Genomic DNA, 23,654 nt, shown 5'->3' with positions numbered 1-23,654 from the left:
CCATATAGAAGTAGCAGAGTACACGATGACTTTAAACTTCATAAATCCTTTGAGTAATCTGCCCGATTAATGACCCTTGCAGCGACATGACAAGGTAAAACGGAAGCAGTTTAATATGCAACAGAGTTCCAGTTGGCTGACTCGGCACGGGCTGAAGACTCAAGGGCGAGCTTGGCGACCATCTGTTCAGCCGGACCTCCGACCTGAATGTGTAGCACGCTGTTCAGAGACAATGCCCGGTGCGCAACAGTCTTTTAATCTTCCTCTGGTTCTCTATCTGCTTTTTTCCCTCCTCCGCAAAAAGAGCAAACGCAAAATGATAAAAAGGCTTAAAACATCTTTTGTGATTTGTTTTGTTTTGGTGGTTGGGGGGGGGGCTACAAAGAACTATAACACCACAGAAAACAAAGAAATAGTTTGAATAAAAAAATATGCTTTGTTATCACACCTCTGCACCTCACAGCAGTTCATCAGCATTTTGCCCATTTGTATGCAGAGTAGCATAAGAAATCCTTTGGATCAACAGTCATTCACTATTCATTGCTTTGTGATGTTTTACTTTCTGGTTTCAAGAAATAAAGATAATGTGCTTGTTGGATCAGAAGCTGAGCCGTTCCAGGAAAAGAGAGAGAAACAGTATTCTACTCTTAAGAGAAGTCCATTGCTTTTGAATACAGATATTTAAATTTAAAACTACAGTCGTGCAACATTGTCACACTTTTAACAATAAAATCTAAACCTGCTTATTCAAGTTATTCTTTCGTTTTGCATGTAAGACCTTAGGTGTTGTGTTGAATGAATGTGACTTGAAAGCTTCCTATATTTGGCTTGTGGAAGCAGCAGTTATTCTCTGAGGGGACGATGTGTGATGGACGGATGATGACAGCTGACAGTCTTCACTTCGACAGCTCTGGGTTAAATGTCTAAAGACGACCGCGACAAATTCTCAAGCGTACGTGTTTTAACTCTTAATTATTAGATCCATGGTGAAGAGAAAGTAAATATTTTCTTTGACTGTTGGGTGGATGAGGGTTCTACCCACCTGCATTTCTGATTTATTTCCACTTTCAAATAGGAGCCACTGAAACAAACCTGTTTAATAAATGTAAACAGCAGCACGATTGCAGTGACCGCAATAAAGACCAAAACTAGAATGGCTCTCAGTGGAGGGCAATCCTCCGCCAAGGCCCAACAGACTCTTAAATTCAATCAGGCCGCACCAGATTTCACAGATATCAGTTCCCTAAATATGATGGATCTTTTTCATCAAGCTGCACAAATTATTCACCCTCGCAATGTTCACAAGCGGTGATCTTGGCATCTTTGTCCAAAATGTAGGTTATTTCTAGTCCATGTGTCATCCTTCCAAGTTTTATGGAAATCTGTACTTTAATTTTTGCGCAATCAAAGCAACCATTAAACAAATGGACAGGGTAGAAGTAATGGAATTCCATGTTGGAAGTAATTCAAGTTGGCAGGTCGGCGTGGACCTGGAGTCGGGTTCTAGAGTTGGAGAGACGCCTCTCACCTCTTAGCCCGAGCACTGCAATCACTTTTGGCCCCTGTGTTACTTTGAGAAAAAGCCTCATCCTGAAAGTGCAGCTCTTTGTACTGAAACCCACATAAGCAAATAACTAATCTTTCTTGGAAAATACATCTGATGCATGCACACCAGCGTAATATTTAGTGAAAGATTGGCAAAAGTTAAGTGTTTATATTTGTCTTGCACACATTAAATGTCAAAACTGCAATCGTGCCTTTAATCTTGCACATGCTCTTCAGGGAGGACGATGACAGATGGCATCAGGAAAATGAAGAGGCACAGTAAGTTGGTGGTGGTGTTGGGGATTATCCGTTTGTTATCTTAAAGATTTACGCCTTTTCGGTCTCATTTCCATTTCATGCGTCCTCACTTCTATCAGCTGCATCTCTTTTGATGACTTGAGGGATGTGAGGATGGAGAAGAAACCGATGCAACACTTGGGACTTCATTGTTCAGTCAAGAGTCGTCCTGAAGTGATGGTGCGATACACAGCTCTGTTGTTTATCACTGTCTTAGTTGTCCTAGAGATAGCGCCTTAACATTTTGGCATTTCCTGACCAAGTGACATTCACCATTTTTCGTTTGCAAATTGACATTTTCAAGCCTCAAGTTTGACATTTTGTGGCATCGTGGTGCATTAAAGAGGATTCAAAACTAATCGTTGACAGTTGAGATGTTCTGATAACGATGCCAGCATCAGAAAGGCTTCCAATTTGAAATGCCTGGTCAGACATTGGTGAGTATGTAAATGTATTTACCGATTAGATACCATCTCTTTAAAATGTATTGGTTTCACCCTAAACTGCAGTTTTCTTTTCCTGGAAATCACTTTTTTTTCTTCATCGCTCCAAAACAGCAGTTGCGCTGCCGATCGGGAAATAGTAAACTCTTTCAGAAAGAGTTTACTTAAGTTATAAATTAATTGAGAAGGTGGGTCAGCTCTAATTGGCTTCAATAGAAACAGACTCAATTTTGCAACCAGTGAAGTTGCCCCCTGCTGGTGTTCAAAAGAATACAAGTCTTAGACACTCCCACTTTGGCTTCACTTTTGGGACCAGGGATCTGCATCCATTTTTATACAGTCAATGTTCCTGACCCGATGTATATTCTGAACAGTTCATATACTCTCTCTCTGTCTTACAACTTGTATTTGTATCAAATAATGTGTTGTGCTTAAAATGTTTGCCTCTAACATCTAACTCATTTATTTCCTCATCTTGTCACATCCCTCCATCTTGTGTTTTATCAAGACTTTGTTGCATTAAAATGTAATTTTAATGTCCTTTCAGAGCAGTTTCCCAACACAAACAGCTGATGCATTTTTAGATGAATTAATAATTCATGCACAGCTCAATGACATAAGGAACATTACATTCTCTAAGTAGATCAACCATTCCAGAAACATCCATAACCTCCACATCCAGGCCTGTGTTATGTCCATGACGGATGAGGCACTGCTCCTCTCATGGTAACTCCAGTTATTGTGAAAGTAATGATGTGAATTTTAATGCAACAATATCTGGAACATTTCCAGAGAAGAGAACAATGAGCTGCCTGGTGAATAACTTAATCAGGGTCTGCAAATGAATCACACTCTGCATAAGAAAGTGTTGTTGACCTGGTTTTAAAGCAAACAGGGGCTCGTTGAAACAAACTACACTCTCCAAGTTAACTTTGAATTAAACTCACTGATTTTTCTCAATTATTTCTCCATAAAGCTTGTGACAGAAACTCTCCAAGGCTGCACTGAAACGAGAACTTGAAATTGCTTGGCTTTTTATGATTTGTAAATAAAGTGAACTGTATTTAATGGCTTTATAAACTTTGAAGTATTTGTTTCAGCTGAGTTTGATTTGTAAAGTCCCTTTTTTTTTACATTTTCAAAAGGTAAGTTTAAAGGGTTTGCAGGGGTTAGTAAAACAGCTTTGGTTTCAGTGCTTGCACATAGGTGGCTGTGGCCCAAGAGGTAGAAGGTTTCGTCCACAAACCTGAAGGTTGCTGGTTTGATCCCCAGCTCCTCCAGTCTGTATGACTCACCCCTGATGACAGTTTGTGAATAATGAGGAATAGAAACCCTATAGGGCTGTTGTGTGTGTGTGTGTGTGTAACTTTGAGTTGTTAGTAAAACCAGAAAAAAACATGATTTTTAATGTTGAGAGACAGATTTCATGTCTAAATATTATATTGATGATAAGATATTAAAGTGATTTTCTCCAAAACTTTTGGACTTTGAGTTGGCCTCAAGATTAAATAAAAACTATCAAGTGCAGTAAGTTCCGTTACAAGTTTTACTTTTCTCAATTTAATTATTTTTGCAGTGTGGAAATAAGTTTCTATCCTCAATCATGTGATTTAGTCATAAAAAATAGGAATATTACATGACTGAAACACAACTAGGACCACTTGTTACTGCAGCTGTTTCTTTATAAAACAAATCTTTATAAACAGATTATGTGAATATGCAGAATGTGACTGTAATACCTCCAACTTCAACTGAACTAAACAGTTTAACTCTTCATTGCTGCACAAAAAAATTGCCTGATTGCAGCAGCAGAAAGTGGAGATAAATCCCACTGTCGGTTGCCTCTAAAGCGGTTTGCTTAAATTGCTCTTATCACTGAGCCAGAAAAAAATCATTTAGGAATTTTTATTTGAGAAGACAGTTTTCAATGAGTGTTTTGCATGATTTATCCACACACACACACACACACACACACACACACACACACACACACACACACACACACACACACACACACACACACACACACACACACACACACAAGGATAAAGACCACATGTATCCGACCTTTTCTACTTAAAGAGTCTAAACAAAGTGCTCGGAGGACCAGAGTAAACGAGAAGCAACCGAACAAGTGAGGGAATCCCGTACAAGTGGGGCACAAAGTAGGCCGCTCTCTTATCTCTCAAAAGGTTGGTCCCATTGCAGCCTCTCCTAAGTGGTTTATAAATTTCCACTAATGCATCACAGCTTCGAAAGCAACTTCAGTTGGGTCCTTTAAACTCCCATGAAATACTGTATACACTCAAACCGTATTCCGATGCTGGTTATTCTTAGTATTAGTGCTCTCTTATAGGACGTGTTCCACCAGACCATCTGTGAGGACGTCTGTGATATAAGCTTCATTTCAGCTTCCAGATCCTAATTTATGCCTGTATGCTGCCTTCAGAGGACACGCCCAACTGCTTCTCTGTTCTCCAACTCACTAATGGTCTGGAGCTGACTGCTCGTTTCCTCCACGTTGGTTTAGATGAGGAGAAGAAGAAGATGAAGGTTCGTTAAAAAGTGCAGAGACAAAGAGGAAATGACCTCTTCAGCTCTCACAGTGTGTTTCATATCAAAAAAATGATGTGAATAGAATCTGGACCATGAAGACAAAATATTTACCAGAAAAATGTTGAGTCCTTTCTTATGTTTTTGTTACTAAACTTTAAGCTGCTGCAAAAAATCAGACGAGAGCGCTGTTCTGTGACCGTCCTTATAATTAAGTTCCAGTTGGTTATGTAAGACGACTAATTATTCTCAGGCCTTCATGCAACACTGGTGACGGTGAGTCTTAAACCATTAAAAGCAGGACAAGCGACTTCAGGGACATTAATATGAACCTTTTCTCTACAACCACCTCAACTCAAAGTTCAATTTTCTACCATTTTCCAGAGCTTTCCACAAAATTATTCAGCACCCGTTTTCAGTCCTCTGTCTGTGTACGTTAATGTTTCAGGATCATTTATTTTTGGTCAAAATCTATTGCTGATTAGACTGAAAGTAGTATTTTCTGTCTGTTCTTTAGAGATATATTTGGGCATTTCCCCTTTATTGATGGACTTTAAGCGTGAAATGGAGCTGGGAAGACAAGCGGCATAAAGGCAGATCGGAATCAAACCTACGCCACTGCATGTGCAAAGTGCCCACGCAGCCAGTTGAGCTAGCAGGCGTCCCAGCTGTATTGTTTGCATGCCACTTACACTTTATAAGTAAAATCACACATGGAGTAACATAGGCATTTCTCTGGAGTCTGATCCCATCAAACAAAAGTGGAAACTAGGTCCAAAATTCACTTTCTGTTCACGCTGGTCTCCACAAACTTCTTTGGCTGCTCGACTATGTTCAACAGCTGGTCGCTAAGTCGTCTGTCTCGTGTTTGTTTTTGAGCAGGTGGCATCAAAGCTCTTCAGAAGCAGCTGTCTGCTGCAGCTGGAAACCACTGGGAACAGCTGTGGGGGGTGAACCGAAACAAGGAGCTGAGAGACACTGAAACCATCTGTAGAGGGGAACTGAGTAAAGTAGGTTGATGCTTCTGTGGGTTTGTCATAGTTCTTTAACTCCTCTTAATTTGGTAATAAGGATGAAGTGAAGCTACGATATTCATGATAATACACAAGAAGTTCCATACCGGCTGGAGATGAATTAACAGCTGTAACAACAAATGTATGACATATGTAAAAACTAGTTTATTATTCACCACATTTTACTGCTGAAGACCTCATTTTTATTTTGGGTCATTTTATCCATTTCACAGAAAAATGTTCTAGAGATAATAAACCTTCCACTTTGTCTTTGCAGCGAATTAAAGAGACTCCTCTACAGCGGCAGCCATTTGGATTATTAACAAAAATTATTCGCCTGTCAGTCTCTATATCAAACCATAAACAACAAATGGTTGTGATTGGCCCGTCCTGTCTCGGGACAGATGGACGTCAGTCTGAACAGGACGAGGACAGACTTATCAGAGAGAGAGAGAGAGAATAAACATGAGCTCACTTTGATTCCCAGGTTGAATCCCTGTGGTACTGATTAGTGAAACAAGAGCAGTGGATGTAGCACAGTATATTTTCTATGTGTCTTCCTTTGACTAACATTCCTCCGTCCTCGTCATTCTCCACAACTGGTGCACCTCAGCTCATTATAATAAAAATATAACGATCACGTTTTGAAGCTGAGAAACAATTCGTCACGTACCAGCCCCGTCATGGTGAACGGTAAAAGCTTCTGAGAAGTAATTGCTGTTTTGACGCATGTTGATTGCAGCTCTTGTAAATGCAACAATGTGCTGGTGATGTGCACTTTCCCTGATTTGCTTTGGCACCTTGTTTAATCTTAGACGGATATAAATATCTTTGTGCGCAGGGCATCGGTCGCCACAGAGCAAGGGAGGAGAAACAAGAGGTTATTATCACAGCAAGGATTTTTACCATGTGTAGCTGTAGAGACATTTATAAATATGTGATGTGTCAGGCAGTTTTCACACGTTTGGACAAACCCAAGGTTGTTGGGATTTTGTTTTCCTGAAGGTGCATTGTTAAAGCATTGTAACAGGAACCAATGGAATAGGTCTATTTGAGGAAAAAGTTTTTGATCTGGGATGACTTTTTCCCCCTTTTCTAATCAGTAAACCAATACAGTGATGTTTTTTCACAACACAACTCCAGAATATATCTAACCCAAGTATAACAGTGGTAAAGCATCCAGGGGTTAGTGGCAACCACGACAAGACTTTACACACTTTGCAATAACAGTCATCTTCAGTGCACATCCCGCTGCAAGAGACAATCTGATAAAAATCTTTGTCAGATGTTGTGAAGGATGTTGGACCCATTCAGATCTGGTCTAGAGAGATTAGACCACAAGTGGACGTCACTTATTTGCAGGTGTGAACGAACCCAAGACACTGAGGATGCATTTGAGATGCGATTACTCAGATTTCATTTGTTGGTGCCACAACCACAAAAGCTCAAAACATCCAAACTTGATAAGCACAAACTACTGGACAGTTTTAAAAATGAAATAAAAGTTTATCTATGCTTCTCCGTGCCCATATACTGTCCAGATTATTGTTGGCTACCACCACAATATTAACATGGACCCCAACATGTTGTTTTTCTTTCTTTTTCGAATGAGTGAAATTCCTTTCAATGCTGCATTCAGCCCATTGATTCGCTCCTGACTCACGTATCTTTCTCTCTCTCGCTCTCTGACTCGGACACATAAAACCACACTGACAGCAGACACATCTGTAAACCGGCTAAAACAACGTTGGGTCTTCGCCAACGGGAACGACGTTTATTTGCATACAGAGCGGGGAGGTGAGATCCAATCACAAGTGGTCACAGGAAACATTCAGGGCACGGTCTAATAACAGGAGGGAACGGACCAAATGTAGCGCTGACCACTTGAGATCGGGTCTCTAGGGACGGACGTTACAGTAACACCAGGTCTGAACGTGACCCTTTGATCTGCACTGTACAAAAGGAGCACTTACCATAGATGTATACAATCCATGAGAGTGTATATGCACACCAGAGTGGTAACTAAAAATATATAGAGGCACTTTTGAATGTTTCCATTGAGACAGTCCAGTAAAGCCATTCCTCACACTACTTAAGGGTACTTAGACATTAGAGGTAGTGAACTCAGACAAAGACTTGGGGGTGCAGCATATATTAAAAAAAAAATGTTAATATAGAAAAACTATATATAAGTGATTCACTGCAAGAGGAAATAACTCTCCTCAGCCTTTGTTAGCATGACTCACATTCACTTCCACACAGCAGCCACTGAGAGAGCGGTGCTTTATTCTGTGTGACACAATCCTCAAGTCATGGCCATAATCCAGCATCTTAACATGGACTGAATCGGAGAGAGCTTCACTCGAGGAGACATTCATGAAAATCCTGTATTCCTCCGCCCACAGTGTCTCAGGCATAATAACGAGTGAAAGAATGTGGTGGAAACAACAAGCATGCGACGTGTCAAATTATTCATCACAGAACGTGTTATGCACTGTTTACTCACCGTTTTTGTCGGCTCGGCGGAAAATCTGCAGAGAAAGAAAAAAGAGAGCAGGGGAGACGTGGTTGTTAGTTCTAGTCTGGAATCACTGAGGGGATTCTTTCAATAAGCAGGTGGAGATTAAAACCTATCATGGCAGATTGTGAAAAGCACAATGAGACGTGTGACTGTGAAAAGCTTTACTTTGGTTCTGCTGCAGAGAACAGAGCCGTCTTCTGAACGAGGAGGCTGACACGTCGGGCTGAACGCCAATTTGTCGTATGTGTCAAATTAAAAACGGGTTCAACATAAAACAGTAATTTCAGAGGCGGTGTAAGGCCGCTGCGTTGCAAAGAGGCTGATAGTAATAATTGATAGTCAGGTAGCCTTAATCATGAGAACTGCTCAAAGGAAAACTATACCACCTCAGGTTTGTACGCCTCCACCAGCCAATCAAATCACAGGAAATGACAATCTCCCCGTTACGGTGACGCTGACCTTTGGCTCTCTGGATATGAAAATGCCACTTGCTTCATTATTTCCTCCTATTAAAGGATATTGAGTCGTAAATGGTGCATTTATTTTTGAGTTAACATCTTTTGTCACTGCCACAGTTGACTTTTGACCTTTCATCCCCAAATTCTAATGAGCTCGTCCTCGAGTCAATGAACGTTTGTCACGAATCTGAAGAAACTCTGGGCAGATGGACGGACAAATTGCCAGAGCCCTTGACGGAGCAGAGGAATAAACAGTCGCCAAAACCATATTCACCCTGCACAGACAATTTGCTCTGTGTGGATGAAAAAATGAATTAAACATTTGTAGATTAAACTGTATAATTTAATATATAAGAGTAGTTGTTGTCCAGGTAACAGACATTAAACTAAATAGGACTCAGTAGAGCTCATACTTCCGCCAAGGCCCAGCAGTCAGCCTAAATTCAATCAAACTAATTGCACACGCTCATAGATCTTAGTCCCCTAAATATGCCTGATTGTTGTTCATTAAAACCCATTAATTATTCCCTGGGAAGTGGTGAATCACCCATTGATAATTATAGTGCAATGTTAAGAGAAATACAAATAATCCTGGATCTGGGTTAACTCTCGGCCCATTTCCCATCCTTTAAAACTCACTCTGTAGTTTCTGTGTCAACCTGCTGTCAAACAAACGATAAAGCAGAGAGCAACAGCCGGAAGCTGAGGCTGAACAGTGGAGTGCAGAGAGTCAGACGGGAACATGAAATGCACTGAACGTTTGACTCTGAGCTGTGGCTGCAATTGCATCGTCAAACTCGACAAGCGGCTTCTATTAATAAGATAAAGTCTGACAGAATTTCCACATTTCCAGGGCCATGCTATCCTGCATGATGGATTATTTAATGGCACATTTAAATCACACTGAGACATTATGAGTGTTGTTAATTAAACCTCTGTCACAGAACTGTCATACAACGGTGAAAAGAGCTATGGCCAAGTGGTATTCTATTTGAGTAGATGCATAAACTTTTTTGGTAAATATTAAAACTGCTCTGGGTGTAAACAAGATGGAAAAATTAAAAAGGAGTTGTAGCTTTTTTAAGATTAAAAAGAAAACGCCAAGAATATTATACAGAAGCATCTGGAATAACATCGGACAGAATAACACAGTGGATGTTATAATGTAACAACATTAAAATTGGACCATGCTCTGAACATATAAATGGGAATATGAACAGATTATTCTATTATCATGTAAATACCATACCGCAATGTTTTGATCAGAATAAGATCAATAATCGCAATATTGGTGTCCATGTGAAAATGGTCAATTGTATCAGTTGTCGCTCCTTTCATTCTTTTCCTTATGGGAGTCCTGGTGAAGTATGAGATGCAGTTGTATAATAGCAACTATGATGAGGATGTTTCTAAATGAATAAGCGATAAATCAATGCTTGATAAAAACAAACATAACATAAAAACACTGAGTTGCAACAAAAGCACAAAAAACTAAACAAAAACCTTCTTTTTACATGGTACAATTCAAATACTGTTTCAGGTAAACTTGCAAAAATGTAGTTACGCACAGTATAAAAAAAATAGATAAAATCTGCACGGCTGGAAAATATGAAAAGACCGAAAGGAGGAATGAAACTTGCACGTAGCCCAAACATGTTTCCAACAATCTGTTCTCTCGCACCGAGGAGGAATTGACAGTGTGATGGTTGTTGACTGCCGAGTGTGTGAGTGGTCACGAGCTGGCAGGGACTGTCGCAGTTATCATCACGGATAAATAGAAAGCCTATTTTTAACAGAGGTTCAAATTTTCCCGACTACCAACGAGTGCTAGCGACTGCAGAGAGAGAGAGAGAGAGAGAGAGAGAGAGAGAGAGAGAGAGAGAGAAGATAATCAACCGCCACAGATCAGCTAAAATCAGCAGCAGAATGGCGACTGTGCCAGTGAGTGACAAACACTAGGAGAGACGTGTGTTGCCTCACAGGAGCGAGGCCAGCTGATAGTCAGCTGCTGGTAGCCTTGAAATCAGGAGCTGCGACCATTTTAACAATCATCTTTGTTTTCGTGTGTGGTAAGTGTCGAGATAATTGGGCGACACCGAGGAGAAGCTGCTCCTTTATAAATCAATGTCAAGATGAAAGGATGAAAAGAAGAAACGATTTCTCTCGAGTCTCCTGTGCACAGAGATGTGATGCAACAGACAGCTCAGGTAGCGTGGAGAGAACTGAAACCCGAATGTCCCTGTGCCCATTCTAAACATGCCTGTTCTCATCCTACCTGGTTTGTCTGCAATGGATATTCTATAGTCAATATTCTTCATAAAATGAAACTGTATTTATATATAAGTTTGAATGATTTACTTGACTGGTGTTGTTTTATCAATGCATTGCACGAAAGCTGTTTCAGAAAACTGTCGAGCAATCGACACAATCTTCAGTTCACAAGTTCACAACTTTTCAAAATAAAAGTAATACAGCTTGATTCAAAGCACTGCAGCAACAAAAAGACTGTTGTGTTTTAATTTGACGACAAATTGCCAAATAGGAAGTGATTCTATGAATATTGTCGCTGTGTGTCTGTGTGTGTCAGTACGATTTTGATGAAATTAAATTAATCAAAATAATTTGCATGACCCACAGTTTGATGTAGAAGAAAACATGTTGAACTCTGTTCACAGACTGATGCCACACTGCCCCATCTTAATTTAAGTATCTACTTTCATATTTTATTTCCCCCAGTATTCCACATGTATAAATCTGACTTCATCGTAGATTCAACAAAGACACTGAGCCAAGAAATTACAAAACAAACAAAAGATCTGTATATTCTATTGATTCAAATCCTCCTCCCGCCCATCTGTTGTTCGTCGTTAAGCAGAGGTCAGACTTGACTTGCTCATCATTTCTGACCTACAGGTTAATGATGACAGCAGAGCATGACCCTCACTTTCATTTCCCAAAGGTCAAAATGCTTGAAATCTGTCAACATCCGTCTCTTTGCAGCCTCAACAGGTCGTTTCAAACCGGCTCTCATAGCAATCGTTCCTGTTCATGAGTCGCCTGTCAAGACACTAGTGCTGCAAATCACGGTCTGTGTTATATGGATCAAGTAAAATGCTGCACGATGGCCGGAGCTCCTGAACTCTCCTCATTTTATACAAGACTCTGAAATTAATATTCTATCTACTTTAATCTTGCACACAGTGTTCGGTGAATCTCCTTTTCCTCCACAGTCAGCAGTGTTTTCTCTGTCCCCTGTGGCTCGGTGTAACCCATCCGAGCAGGTTATCCCTCCTGCTCCATGCAACAAGGAACAGGCACAGTGCTGTTTAACTTGTTTGCTGTTTGGGCCGTTTCTATTGAGCTCTGCAGTGTGAAGAGACGGTAATGCATCCTTTACAGCGAGCCCAGGAAAGGTCAGAGCTGGTGGCAGGTGTTAAGACAGTGGGCTCTCTCTCTTTTTACATTCTTATTTCATTTCTATTTCCTTAAATCCCGTGGGTGGTTTTTTTCCCCGGCTGCAGCAAAGAATAAAGATCAGGAGTGACGGGGAGAGAGGGAGAGATGAGGAATACAGAACCACTGGATACAACAACAACAAGGACGATATAAAAAAAAAGCAGCCGTCAATGTGGATGAACCCCCCCCCCACCCCCACCTCAGACGATCATCGCCAGCATCATTAACTGTCTTTGAAGTCTTTCAACAGGACATTTATTCAGGCACCGCTTTGTCCCTTGCTCTGGGAATCTGAGCTGTTACAACCTCCACATCTCTAACATCACACACCGGCTCATCGCCAGTAAAGACGTATTTTTCTAGATTGATTGGCCCATTGATTTTTTTTTTTTGGAAGTAAATTGGTCTTATTCTTGCAGATTTCACATTATTTTACCTTAATTGACATCGTTAAATGTGGATTTTTGGGGCTGATGTTACAGATAATATCATCCTTATCTTTCTTTATGTTGCATGTTTAGAACACGCCTTGTATATGGTAGTCCTATTTTTGTTCTTAATACATTTTCCACTTCAAATTCAATTGTGAATTTCCTCTATGGAGGATCAAGGATACATCTTATCTTATCAGGAAGTGTATGTTTATATTGTTCCATAAAATAAAAATTTCATATGTGCAAACCTAAACGTCGGTACAAACAGGAGTGTAAAAGGCTTTTTCTTTTATTGGCCAACTGATGAATTGCCCGGGCTCTCCAGTATTGATTGTAAATGTGTAACTCTCCAATAATAAAGCCCATTCACCGGCATCATCTCTGAAAATGAATGACAAAACATTTATGCTTCTTTTAAGCTGACTGCTTTTCATTGTTTAGCCAATGTGTTGGAAACAAACGCCCCAGCAGAGTATAAGACTAAACCTGCTTTAAACAGAAACTTTGAATTTTTTAATTAAAATCTGTCAGCTGTTCCAGTGGAATAATTGGGCAAACCACCGAAAATAAGACTTTCACTGTCTGCACAATGTCTCCCATTCACCAAACCAGAACAGAAAGACAAAAAAAAAGAACAGTAATTGCAGTAAAACGAGAGAAGAAGCAGACAAGTATGGTATCAAAACCAAGACGGCATGTTCTTGTCTGGCTTCACAGTATTTAATATTTCCCAACACCATTATTTCCCTTGCACACAGGCTGTTTTAGACATTTCAAATATAATTATGTGAACCATCACGCAGAGCGCGCCTGTTCTTCTGTTTCTGCTCCCACGACATGGGAACTCGAGATTAAATAGGGGGAGGCTTTCTGCTGCTGTGTCAGTTCGGGGACAACGTGCGCACCAACACAATGACTGTTCTGCAAAATGTGGGCATGATGAGTCCTTGTTTAGACGAGCTGTCGGAAAGTAAGAGCTCAGATTTGGACACATGGTTGGCCCACTAACCCAGGACAGTGTGTGATGGATGGATAATTACTTTATCGATGGAGAGCCTCTACTGCAGCAGGTTAATCAGGCAGCGGGTGTTATTGGTTTAAGCTCCACATGGGGTGTGTGTGTGTGTGTCTGTGAATGTATTTCTATTGTTATAAGGGCCAATTTTGGTTCAATACCATCATTGTGAGGACAATTTGGCTGGTCCTCACTTTTTCTAAGGCTTGGTTGAGGGTTAAGACTTGGTTTTAGGGTTAGGCATTTATTGTGATGGTAAAGGTTACGGTGGGGGGCTAGGGAATTCATTACGTCAATGAGTGTCCTCGGATAAAATCAGCGATGAAGTTTTAATTGTGATACAAGAAAAGTTTTTGGGTGTTTCTGTTTTACATTTCATTTTACATTTTCATGCTTTCGACAGATCTCTCTCTCTCTCTCTCTCTGTGTGTGTGTGTGTGTGTGTGTGTGTGTGTGTGTGTGTGTGTGTGTGTGTGTGTGCAACAATGAGAGTAGAGCCCCCAGCAGCCTATGAAACTGTCTGACTGAGAGCTTAATTTATCATGCAGAGGCAGCAGCTGCACACACACACACACAAACACACACATTTTCCCACAGCTTATTAGGACTTTCCATTCATTGTGGACAGCCTAACTCTAAAACCACAATTTACCACTGGACTCAAGCAGGACCCCAGAATTGACCCTTTGCCTCATTAGGAGCAGACTTCAGGCCCCATGAGGACTAAAGATCCTAATGAGGTCAGTGTTATTACTAGAAAGAGTCCTACAGAGGTGACTAGAAGGAACACACACACACACACACACACACACACACACACACACACACACACACACACACACACACACACACACACACACACACGGCTGTGTCTCCATAACTTCAGAGGACATTGCATTGACTTACAATAAAGACTGTTTTACTCTAACCTAACCTCACCCTAATCCTAACCTAAACCTACTTCCCTGCGTGCCTTTAACCCTCGTAACGCTCGTCTGAAGCACTTTTACTTTAACCTAACCTAAACCTAACTTGAACATAAACCCAATCTTAAAATTCAACTTAAAATTTCATGATTTACATTTTGGGGACTTGCATTTACTCCCCATAATATGACTTGTTAACAGATTTAGGTCCCCACAGCATGACTAACACACACACACACACACCCACTTTATGATTTCATGCAGCTTTAACCTCTTTGGACTATTACCAATCTGATAATGGTTTTAACACTAGTAACACGTATACATCAAAAGCAGAGTTGTCACTTTTCATGTTGCTGCCTGAGTAAAGCAGGAGATCCACTCACATCATGAAAGATGCTCAGTCCCTGTCCGTCGCTGCTCGGCTGCTGCTGCTGCTGCTGCTGCTGCTGAGCCCGGAGGTGCTTGTGTTTGGCGGACTGCAGGCACATGGTGATCATCTCCGTACAAGACAGCATCTTTCACCGCGGAGGACGATCGAGGTGATCGTGGAGCGAGGAGAGAGGAGTGAAGGTGTGAGGGATGAGAAGTCACTGCTGAGAGAGGGAGGAGAGAGAGAGAGGGAGGGAGGGAGAGAGAGAGAGAGAGAGAGGGAGAGAGAGAGAGAGACTTTGTGGTGCTGAGGAGAGCTCCAGCCCCTCCCCCTCCCGCTGGAGCCGCTCTGATTGGCTCGTTTATCTGCGCATCTGCATCGTACACATGTTCACCTGACTCGTCTTTCGTTAATGCAAAGAGATCCTATAGAAAATCAACCGTGCAATCCAAACCTGAAGTGAGCTGTTGAAACGAAGTCAAATGTTCAGTCGGTCAATTTAGTTCAATCAAAAATAACTTTTCAATTAAAAGAGTTAAAGTTTAATGTTGTTAAACCTGATTGTTATTAACTGTGACGCCTTCACGTGAGAGCAAACTTTGCTGTTAAACGTCACAGCACTAACTTTAGACAGACACTGCCACCTGCTGGATCCTGGAAGTCACTGTTTCACCATGTTGGCCGTTGAAAAATAATGTTTCATCAAGATTATATTAATTATATTAATCTCCTATTAGCATTAATATTATGACTTTTACACTTTGTACATATCCTTCTGCACAATCTATGACATAGTGCATATATTTTCATGTGTATGCACATATTCTTTTACTTTTATTTTTTTAAACTTAACTTTATTATATATTTTTCTCATCGCTCTTGTAATTTCTACATTGTGTTATTTATTATTATTAACAATAGTAATATCAATTACAATTATTACCACTTTTATTTAGTTATTGAAGTGATCTGGCTCAAAATAAAAATAAATAAAATAACAGTGCAGGCTATTAAATAGTTGAAATAAACATGTTATTTTATTTTGTGTGTGTGTGTGTGTGTGTTTTCTTCTTTAAAATGTAACTTTATTAACATGAAAGGGTTCAGGAGAACGTCGGGGGGGGGGCGGAGCTTCGGGATCCCAGTGCGATCCTTTTTTAATTTCCTCTTCCTGGACACCAGTCGGTTTCGCTTTCATTTCTCCCTGTCAAACTGTCAGCGGTGAAAACCGAACGAAGGACGACTCGCGAAGTTTAGTCTGTGGGTTGAGACGGATCCTGAATCTGGGCTTTGACACGTCTCCTCTCTGCAGGTGAGTGTGTGTCGGGTGGAAACAGCAATCGGAGGACGCTCTCAGAAAGTTTGCTTGTAAAACTTGTCTTGAAACAAACAACTCTCTTGTTGTTGTGACATAACTTCTCGTGTTACCTGTATTTTCAGGTGTGATCATGGCCTGTGAAGTTGCACCGGAAGTCAATTTGAAAGAGGGTGAGCAACATATCTGTCACATATCTGTCACATATGTGTCTGTGAGGAAGTTGTTTTGATCCGTCATAAACAACCTGTTCTCTGTGATCTCTTCACCAAAGTAAAGAAAAGTTAAATTCAGGAACATAATGTGTGAAGAAGATGGAGAGAAAACTATAGACAAAGTATCACATAGGACATTAAACTATTAAAGGACCCGTGTGAAGGATTTAAGGAAATCAGTTGGCATAAAATAAATATAATAATAATAATAATAATAACAATAATAATAATAATAATAATAATAATCAGCTATGTTTTCGTTTGTGTATAATTGTCTGAGAGTAATAGCTGTGTTTTTGTTATCTTAGCCTATGTCCTTAGAAGTGTGTGAAATAGGTGGCTCCTCCTCCACAGAGTCCAGCATCAGCATGTTTCTACAGTAGCCCAAAAAGGTCAAAAAAGGGCCTTTGCTTTCTTTTTTTTTAATACATTACTCAAAGGCTATTGTAGGTTCCTGTAAATCCTACACACTGCACCCGTGAGTGTGCCGATCAGAACGTGCTGTGAGGTTATAAAGTCGCTCCGTGCTTCCTCTGCAGCGGAGGAACTCGCCCTCTCTCTGAGCGACGCCCTCAGCAGTGGGAATAGCCAGGAAGCAGTGGAACTTTGCCAGAGGCTGTCACAACTGTCTGTTCCCGTGTCCGTCAGCGTCAACAAACCGGCCTACCCGCAGGACTCCATAAGGTGGGACACAACTGTGGGTTAGGGTACTCTGGCCAGATGTTTCCTTATTGCTTGTTTGGTTAGTTTCCCTCTTTTGAAGAGAGGTGTTATTTTGTATTAGATAAGAGGAATGAAGCTCAAACATGGCAGGAGATTTAACTTGGAGTGACTCTTAATAGAGCAAACATCTCCACCAAGGTCCAACAGTCTCTTTAAATCCAATCAGGCTGCATCAAATTAAACACACTCATAGATACCACTACTTTAAATGTGCCTGATTGGTTAATCAACATTAATGAATGATTCCCCACCTAAATCCAACTGGTTCTTCCCTGTTTCAAACCATATCCATCCAACAAGTTTGATTCCAGTAGTTTTTGTGTGATCTTGCTTACAAACCAACAAACATGTGTAAACATAACCTGTGTGTGCATGCAGTAACTTGTTAGGAATATGATTCTATGATGCAATAATGAAAGAATACAAACTACGATGTTCTGTTGTTCAGGTTGAAAGTCGGAGTCGAGGATGCTCAGTCAGACACCGTCATCCCAATGAGCGTTGTGGTTTCTGCTGATATGACAATTGCACAACTCAAAGACCAGGTACTGATGTAACAGTAATAATGACCAAAACATGATATTAAATTAATACTAAAATATAATACTATTGATGGCAAAACTAGACTTTAGTACCTCCTCACTGATATAAAGTTTAAACTGAGCCATGATGTATTAATTCAGATATTTTACCAGTTTCCTATGTTGTTATGAAACATGTATCATAGTAAAGCAGGTGAACAAGAATTTATAACTGTTGCTGCTTTAATATTTGTCATGCAATTCTGTCTTTAAATGCATGTATGGATCAGAGAGTCCGTTTTTCCTCCAAACAAACATCATGGCTGCATTGAACGATCCGTCTGTTCCGGATTTCATGTCCGCAGATCAGCCATGACTACAAGTTCCCGCCCACGCTGCAGCGCTGGGTGATCGGCAAGCGGCTGGCTCGGGACAATGAGACGTTGTACAGCCACGGCGTTCGTGAGAGTGGATACCAGGTTTTCCTGTTCATCGTCTCCGCCCAAGCCGCTCACCTCACACGGCATCAATACAAACTGAACCAGGAGCAGCAACGCATAGACGGTCAGCAACACACGCATGGACAATACATATTTAGTATAAAAGACAAATATTAAGACTAAACTAAGAACTGGTCCAATCAATCATGCAGACTTTTCTTATGTGACACATTTTGTTCAGTACTGAAAATACATCGGGGTTCAACATTAGACACAAATGTTTCTCCAGTGGAATAAACCATGCAACTGACCAGTTAAACAGATGTTTTATATGAGGTTCATCTATTCGTAGGCATCGTGGATTCAATGGAATTGTTCCAGCCTTTTCCCAGAGGAGGTGAAGGTGAGAAGACGGCTCCTCCTCCACAGCCTCAGAAGACTGCTCCTCCTCATCTTAAACCCAGGACTCAACCTCCTTTGGCTCCTAAACCTCAGGTCAGAATTCACACTCTGCACCTACACGCCTGCCTGTATGTCCACATAGTGTGTGTCCAGGGGCTGCACATTTTTCATTTGTAAATTTGTCTTTCAATTCTGATGATTTAACTGATTTATTTGCCGCTTTGTCAAACACTTTGTTATCTGGCTAAAGAATAACACGAGTATAATCTGTGGTTGTGTGTGTGTGTGTGTGTGTGTGTGTGTGTAGTTTGGCTGGACCTGCACTGAGTGCACGTACGTGAACAAACCAACTCGTCCCGGCTGTGAGATGTGTGGAGGGGAAAAGCCAGAGGATTATAAGGTGCCTGCCATCTACAAGCCCGACCTGCAGGAGGTTCTATGGATTCAGCAGGAAGAGCTGGCCATGTTGCAGTATGAAACGGTAACAGTGCTACTCCATTAACATTCAGGCTACCAGCTTCCCTGTTGACCCAGCCCTGGTCACAGACTGATTAGAACACATTGTTTTTACGTGGTGTTAGAAGCTGATCTGCATCACAGTGAAGCTGGAGTCGTACAGTTTGTATTTCTAAAGCTGGAGAGTCAGGAGCTGTTTACTTTGCTTTACTTTACTACTTACAGATTTTCAGATTTGCAACAAGAAGCCATCGGTTTAAAAGGTTTCTTCACTAATCTAAATGCACTGGATGTTTATTAGAGCCTGAACATGTATTGGTTGGCTTGTCACAGACATATAGATATCAGCGCTTACATGTTAAAATACCGTTTATGAAAACCTTTATTTTACAGAATAAACCAGAAAACATGTGAGTTTCTGTTTATTTACTTGTTTATTTTCTCAAGTTCTATATATTAGATTTTATTTATGTGTTCTTTTTATGAAGAAGCTAATCTTAAGTTTATGGTTAAACTGTAAATATTCAAGCCTCAATTACATTTCTTTATCATAGAAATATCAATATCGGTCAAGTTCTAACGTTTACCACAATACTCTTTTGTTTAGAAAAGGATGTTGAACAGATAATCCACAGTTTTTTATGATACAAGCAGAACCAATAGATGACAGGTATTCTCTGCAGGATGAAATGGAATAATGGATTATGATTCATCACACCACCAGACTGGAGTTTTGTAATTAGCTGTGTCACTTTTTATCTCTAGAAAAATGTTAGTAATAGTGAGTCCTGACTGAATTTGAAATGGAAATTTGTGTTCTGCATTTTCCTCTCGCTCCTACTCGGTGATGAAGACTCGGCAGGAAGAGCGAGAGACGAACTACCTGCACTTGTTGGCAACAGAAATACAGAATCTGATCCCCAACACCACAGAGACAGAATGTCCCATCTGCATGTCCGCTCTGGGGCCGGGAGAAGGCATCGTGCTCAGAGAGTGTCTGCACACCTTCTGCAGGTCGGACAGGAAACGGCTTTGTAGCATTTCATACGACCTGAATGTGATAAATGTGTTTTATGCACTTCCCCATTTGTATTTTTCATGTGCGTGCGCGTGTGTGTGTGTGTGTGTGTGTGTGTGTCCTTGTTCAGGGAGTGCCTACAAGGGACAATAGTGAACAGTCAAGATGCTGAGGTGTCGTGTCCTGACGAATGTGACAGTAAAATACTGGACCGAGAAATCCGAGCGGTGAGACAAGAAACTTCTCAAACTTTGAAAGTTGACGGGAAGTAATAGGATACACTATCGATAATCCAATTACATATTAATACATATTACTTTCAAGATTTTCAATTACGCTTGTTTCAGTAGATAATGATTCCAATTCCAATTAGCGATTAGCATTTGATATTGTGGGAAATTACACTTGACGGACGATGGGGTGACACACTTTTCTCTCGTCTTGTTTTCGGTTATATTCAACTATGTGATCCGGGTTGCTAGCTGCTCTCCGATGAAGAGCACCAGCGTTTTCTGGAGTTGCGTCTGAGCATCGCAGAGAGCCGCGCAGAGCACAGCTTCCACTGTCAGACTCCCAACTGTCGGGGATGGTGCGTCTACGAGGACGAAGTCAACGAGTTCCAGTGTGAACTCTGCCAGGAAACCAACTGCATCCTCTGCAGGGTAACTTTGTGTTCATTGTTGGGTTTGCTTCGGTGTGCAATGTAAAGTAGATCCACCACAAATAAAGGAAATGTTGTTATTTTGAAGGCCATCCATGAAGGCATGAATTGCAAGGACTACCAGGATGACCTGCGCATCCGAGCAGAGAACGACCTGGCGGCTCAGCAAACTAAGAAGATGGTGGAGGTAGGTCAACCTTAAAGCTTCATGTAAAACTCACTGTGTCGGCATAAACAGCAAACAGGCCTGTGCTCCCTGCTGCTCCCAGATCTCTGTTCAGATCAACATCCGTCCTGAGGAATCCGATCACAGGGGGACTGAATTCAGAGCTGAACTTAGAACGGACCACTTGTGATCGGATCAGGACGGATGTTGGTACCAGGTCTCAACAGGGCCACAGATTCAGAAACGTATGCAGAACAGTAACATGCACGTTTTTATCAAATTCTGAAATAAATATTTTACTTTGAAAAAAAAAATCACGTAGAGCTTTATTATTGTTGTTGATGTTTATGTCATCTTGTCTAATGGCCTGTAAAAACAATCGATCCTAAATACAACAGATTGGTGTATTGCTCAGTTAAACTGGGAGGCCGATGTTTTCTTTAACACGTTATAAATTCTTGCAAATCACATTTAGGACAGTTTCTTACATGTCTTTGAATAAGTCAGACAAATACTCTATACTATATACTATACTATATTTAAATATCCATGTGAGTTGCACCAGCAGCACCTCAGCCTGTTCTTAACTCATAACTGTTTAATGTTGGTCTTTTTGTGCTCTACTAAAATAACTTTCAGGTATCTTGTGTTTATTTGTCTCTCGTACTACAAGTGTTATTCAGTGTTTCTTATGCGAGTAGTTTTTTTTTTTTATGCATTTCTCTGCGGCTGCTTTACATCCATTTCACTGTATTTCACCACAGAGCCTGCTGCAGAACGGCGAGGCCATGAAATGCCCGACGTGCGACGTCATCGTCCAGAAGAAGGACGGCTGCGATTGGATCTGCTGTTTGATGTGCAAGACCGAAATCTGCTGGGTCACCAAACAAGCTCGCTGGGGGCCAAATGTGAGTGTCGGTTCAGTGTTGAGGAAAGTTACCACACGTCAGGCGTATCATGTGTTCTCTACCTCTGACTCTTTCTCTCTTCCTTATTTTTTTACAGGGCACTGGCGACACATCGGGTGGATGCAGATGTCGGGTCAATAATCAGGCGTGCCATCCCAATTGCAAGAATTGCCACTGAGGCGAGCACGAGTGAACAAATACTGTGTGTGTGTAAGCGCATGCACTATCTCAAGAGATGCAGACCTCAGCTGATGCTCATGCTTTTGGCTTAACACAGGATTCATTCACATATTCTTTTGGTTTGTTTTACTGACTCTTAGCCCAGATTCCTGGACTTTACTCAGGCGTCTTCCTTTCTTCAACAGTGCGTCTGCCACGGATAGAAGTTCTATATGCAGGTTATGCAAAGTGCCAACTTTATTTTCTGCATCTCTACAGCTGAGGATATTAACTTTACCTCATGAGAATATAAGCTTTACCGGGACACTCTGCTTTAATATTATCTTTTTGTGAGGAATCGATGCTTCATATACATTTCTATCTCATTTCGACAGCCATTTTGTTTTGTTGACTCAAGTCTGGCTTCAACTCAAATAACACACACAGAAATATATGAATATCCCCTCACATACAGTATATAAAGTGTAATAGTCTTTTCTTATGGCTACAACTAATTAACTACATCTAACCATGTCTACCCATATATTATCTATACCGCTTCTCCTCTCGAGGGTCATGGCGGGGAGCTGGAGCCAATCCCGCCTGACATGGGTCAGTCCATCGCAGGGCTGAGTTTCAAAGACAAACAACCACTCACTCTCATAATTCACACCTACGGCCAATTTATTCTCCACATAACTTCACCATCTAACAATGTTCATACATTGATCAGTTATTTTCTCAATTAAACCAGTGACAAGTGACAAATGTTTTATTTTTCGTGGTAGTTTTTAATCAAGGGCTTTTCTTTCAGTTGTGTAATCAGGCTGCGGTGAAGGATGTTGTTTTAATTGTTTACACTGAATGAATGTGTTTATTATGTAAAAACAAGCTGCTCTGGTGCAATTAAGGAGTTTGAAGTATTGTGTTTAAAAGATGAAAAGGTGGATGAATAATGATGTCGTTTTTAGTCAAGTATTCAGTTCTTTGTCTGTAGTTCATTCCTCGAGCCGGAGATTATGTACTGTAATAGATACAGTATATTTTCTTTATGTGGTGTATCTACAGAGTTTGCAGGTTTCACCATTACTTGAAACGTGTCTACAATAATCTTTGTTCATTTGTCTTCAGTCCCGTCATGAGGTCAAATCAATAACGTGAACTTTGATCGCGCTGCATGAATTACAAAATACAAGCAGCCGTTTTTAACAGGCAGACACAAACATTGTTTTTGCTTTTGAGGCCTGAACAGAACCAACATACTCTGACTTTGCACAGCTTTCACCAGTCTTTGTGATATTTTGCACGGCTCAGCTCAGCATTCATCAGAGATTAACTCTGAACTACACATTCAGCATTGTAAATAATTATTTTGCATTAATATTTAATGTACATCATAATCATACAAGTGTACTTTCATTGCTTTAGGAAACAATACATGTAAGTGTCCTAAAATACTTTAAGGAAATGGTTTTAATTGTATAAACCTAATCAGGTGAATGTGGGACGCTTTGAAGGTGCAAGTGAATCTTCTTGAGCTCAGAAATATTGTGTCTTGGCTGTATGAACATATCTTAAAGTTTCTATCCTGTCAAATGTTTTGTGTTTTGCTTTTTAATACAAACCTCACTGTGCA

The 23,654-nt window shown here is 40.7% G+C and overlaps 2 protein-coding genes across 2 annotated transcripts in view; one reads left to right on the top strand and one right to left on the bottom strand.

Moving 5' to 3' along the window:
• necab3 (N-terminal EF-hand calcium binding protein 3) overlaps positions 1-15,292 on the bottom strand; it is a 36,575-nt gene extending 21,283 nt beyond the window's left edge. The window contains exons 1-2 of the mRNA XM_035149798.2: positions 15,048-15,292; positions 8,358-8,382 (exon numbers count right to left, since the gene is read on the bottom strand). Coding sequence (XP_035005689.2) covers positions 8,358-8,382; positions 15,048-15,179 — 157 coding nt within the window. The 5' untranslated portion in view covers positions 15,180-15,292. The remainder of the gene's footprint in view (positions 1-8,357; positions 8,383-15,047) is intronic.
• A 918-nt stretch (positions 15,293-16,210) lies between these two features.
• rbck1 (RanBP-type and C3HC4-type zinc finger containing 1) lies at positions 16,211-23,614 on the top strand. Its single transcript, XM_035151767.1, has 13 exons — positions 16,211-16,346; positions 16,475-16,522; positions 17,104-17,248; positions 17,736-17,832; positions 18,174-18,372; positions 18,601-18,743; positions 18,958-19,131; positions 19,960-20,120; positions 20,255-20,351; positions 20,607-20,786; positions 20,874-20,972; positions 21,716-21,859; positions 21,957-23,614. Exons 2-13 carry the CDS (start codon positions 16,483-16,485, stop codon positions 22,035-22,037), a joined length of 1,560 nt encoding a protein of 519 aa, XP_035007658.1. The 5' UTR covers positions 16,211-16,346; positions 16,475-16,482; the 3' UTR covers positions 22,038-23,614.
• Positions 23,615-23,654: the final 40 nt, after the last annotated feature.

The sequence above is a fragment of the Hippoglossus stenolepis genome, chromosome 3 (assembly GCF_022539355.2).
Source record: "Hippoglossus stenolepis isolate QCI-W04-F060 chromosome 3, HSTE1.2, whole genome shotgun sequence".
NCBI classification, from domain to species: Eukaryota; Metazoa; Chordata; class Actinopteri; order Pleuronectiformes; family Pleuronectidae; genus Hippoglossus; species Hippoglossus stenolepis.
This window is presented reverse-complemented; position numbering and strand designations above follow the sequence as displayed.

Excerpts from the sequence above, each read along its gene's own strand:
- rbck1 (XM_035151767.1), top strand. The coding sequence starts at position 16,483 with ATGGCCTGTGAAGTTGCACCGGAAGTCAATTTGAAAGAGG. Across the intron at positions 16,523-17,103 it reads GGAAGTCAATTTGAAAGAGG|CGGAGGAACTCGCCCTCTCT; the intron begins GTGAGCAACATA and ends CTTCCTCTGCAG. Across the intron at positions 17,833-18,173 it reads TTGCACAACTCAAAGACCAG|ATCAGCCATGACTACAAGTT; the intron begins GTACTGATGTAA and ends TCATGTCCGCAG.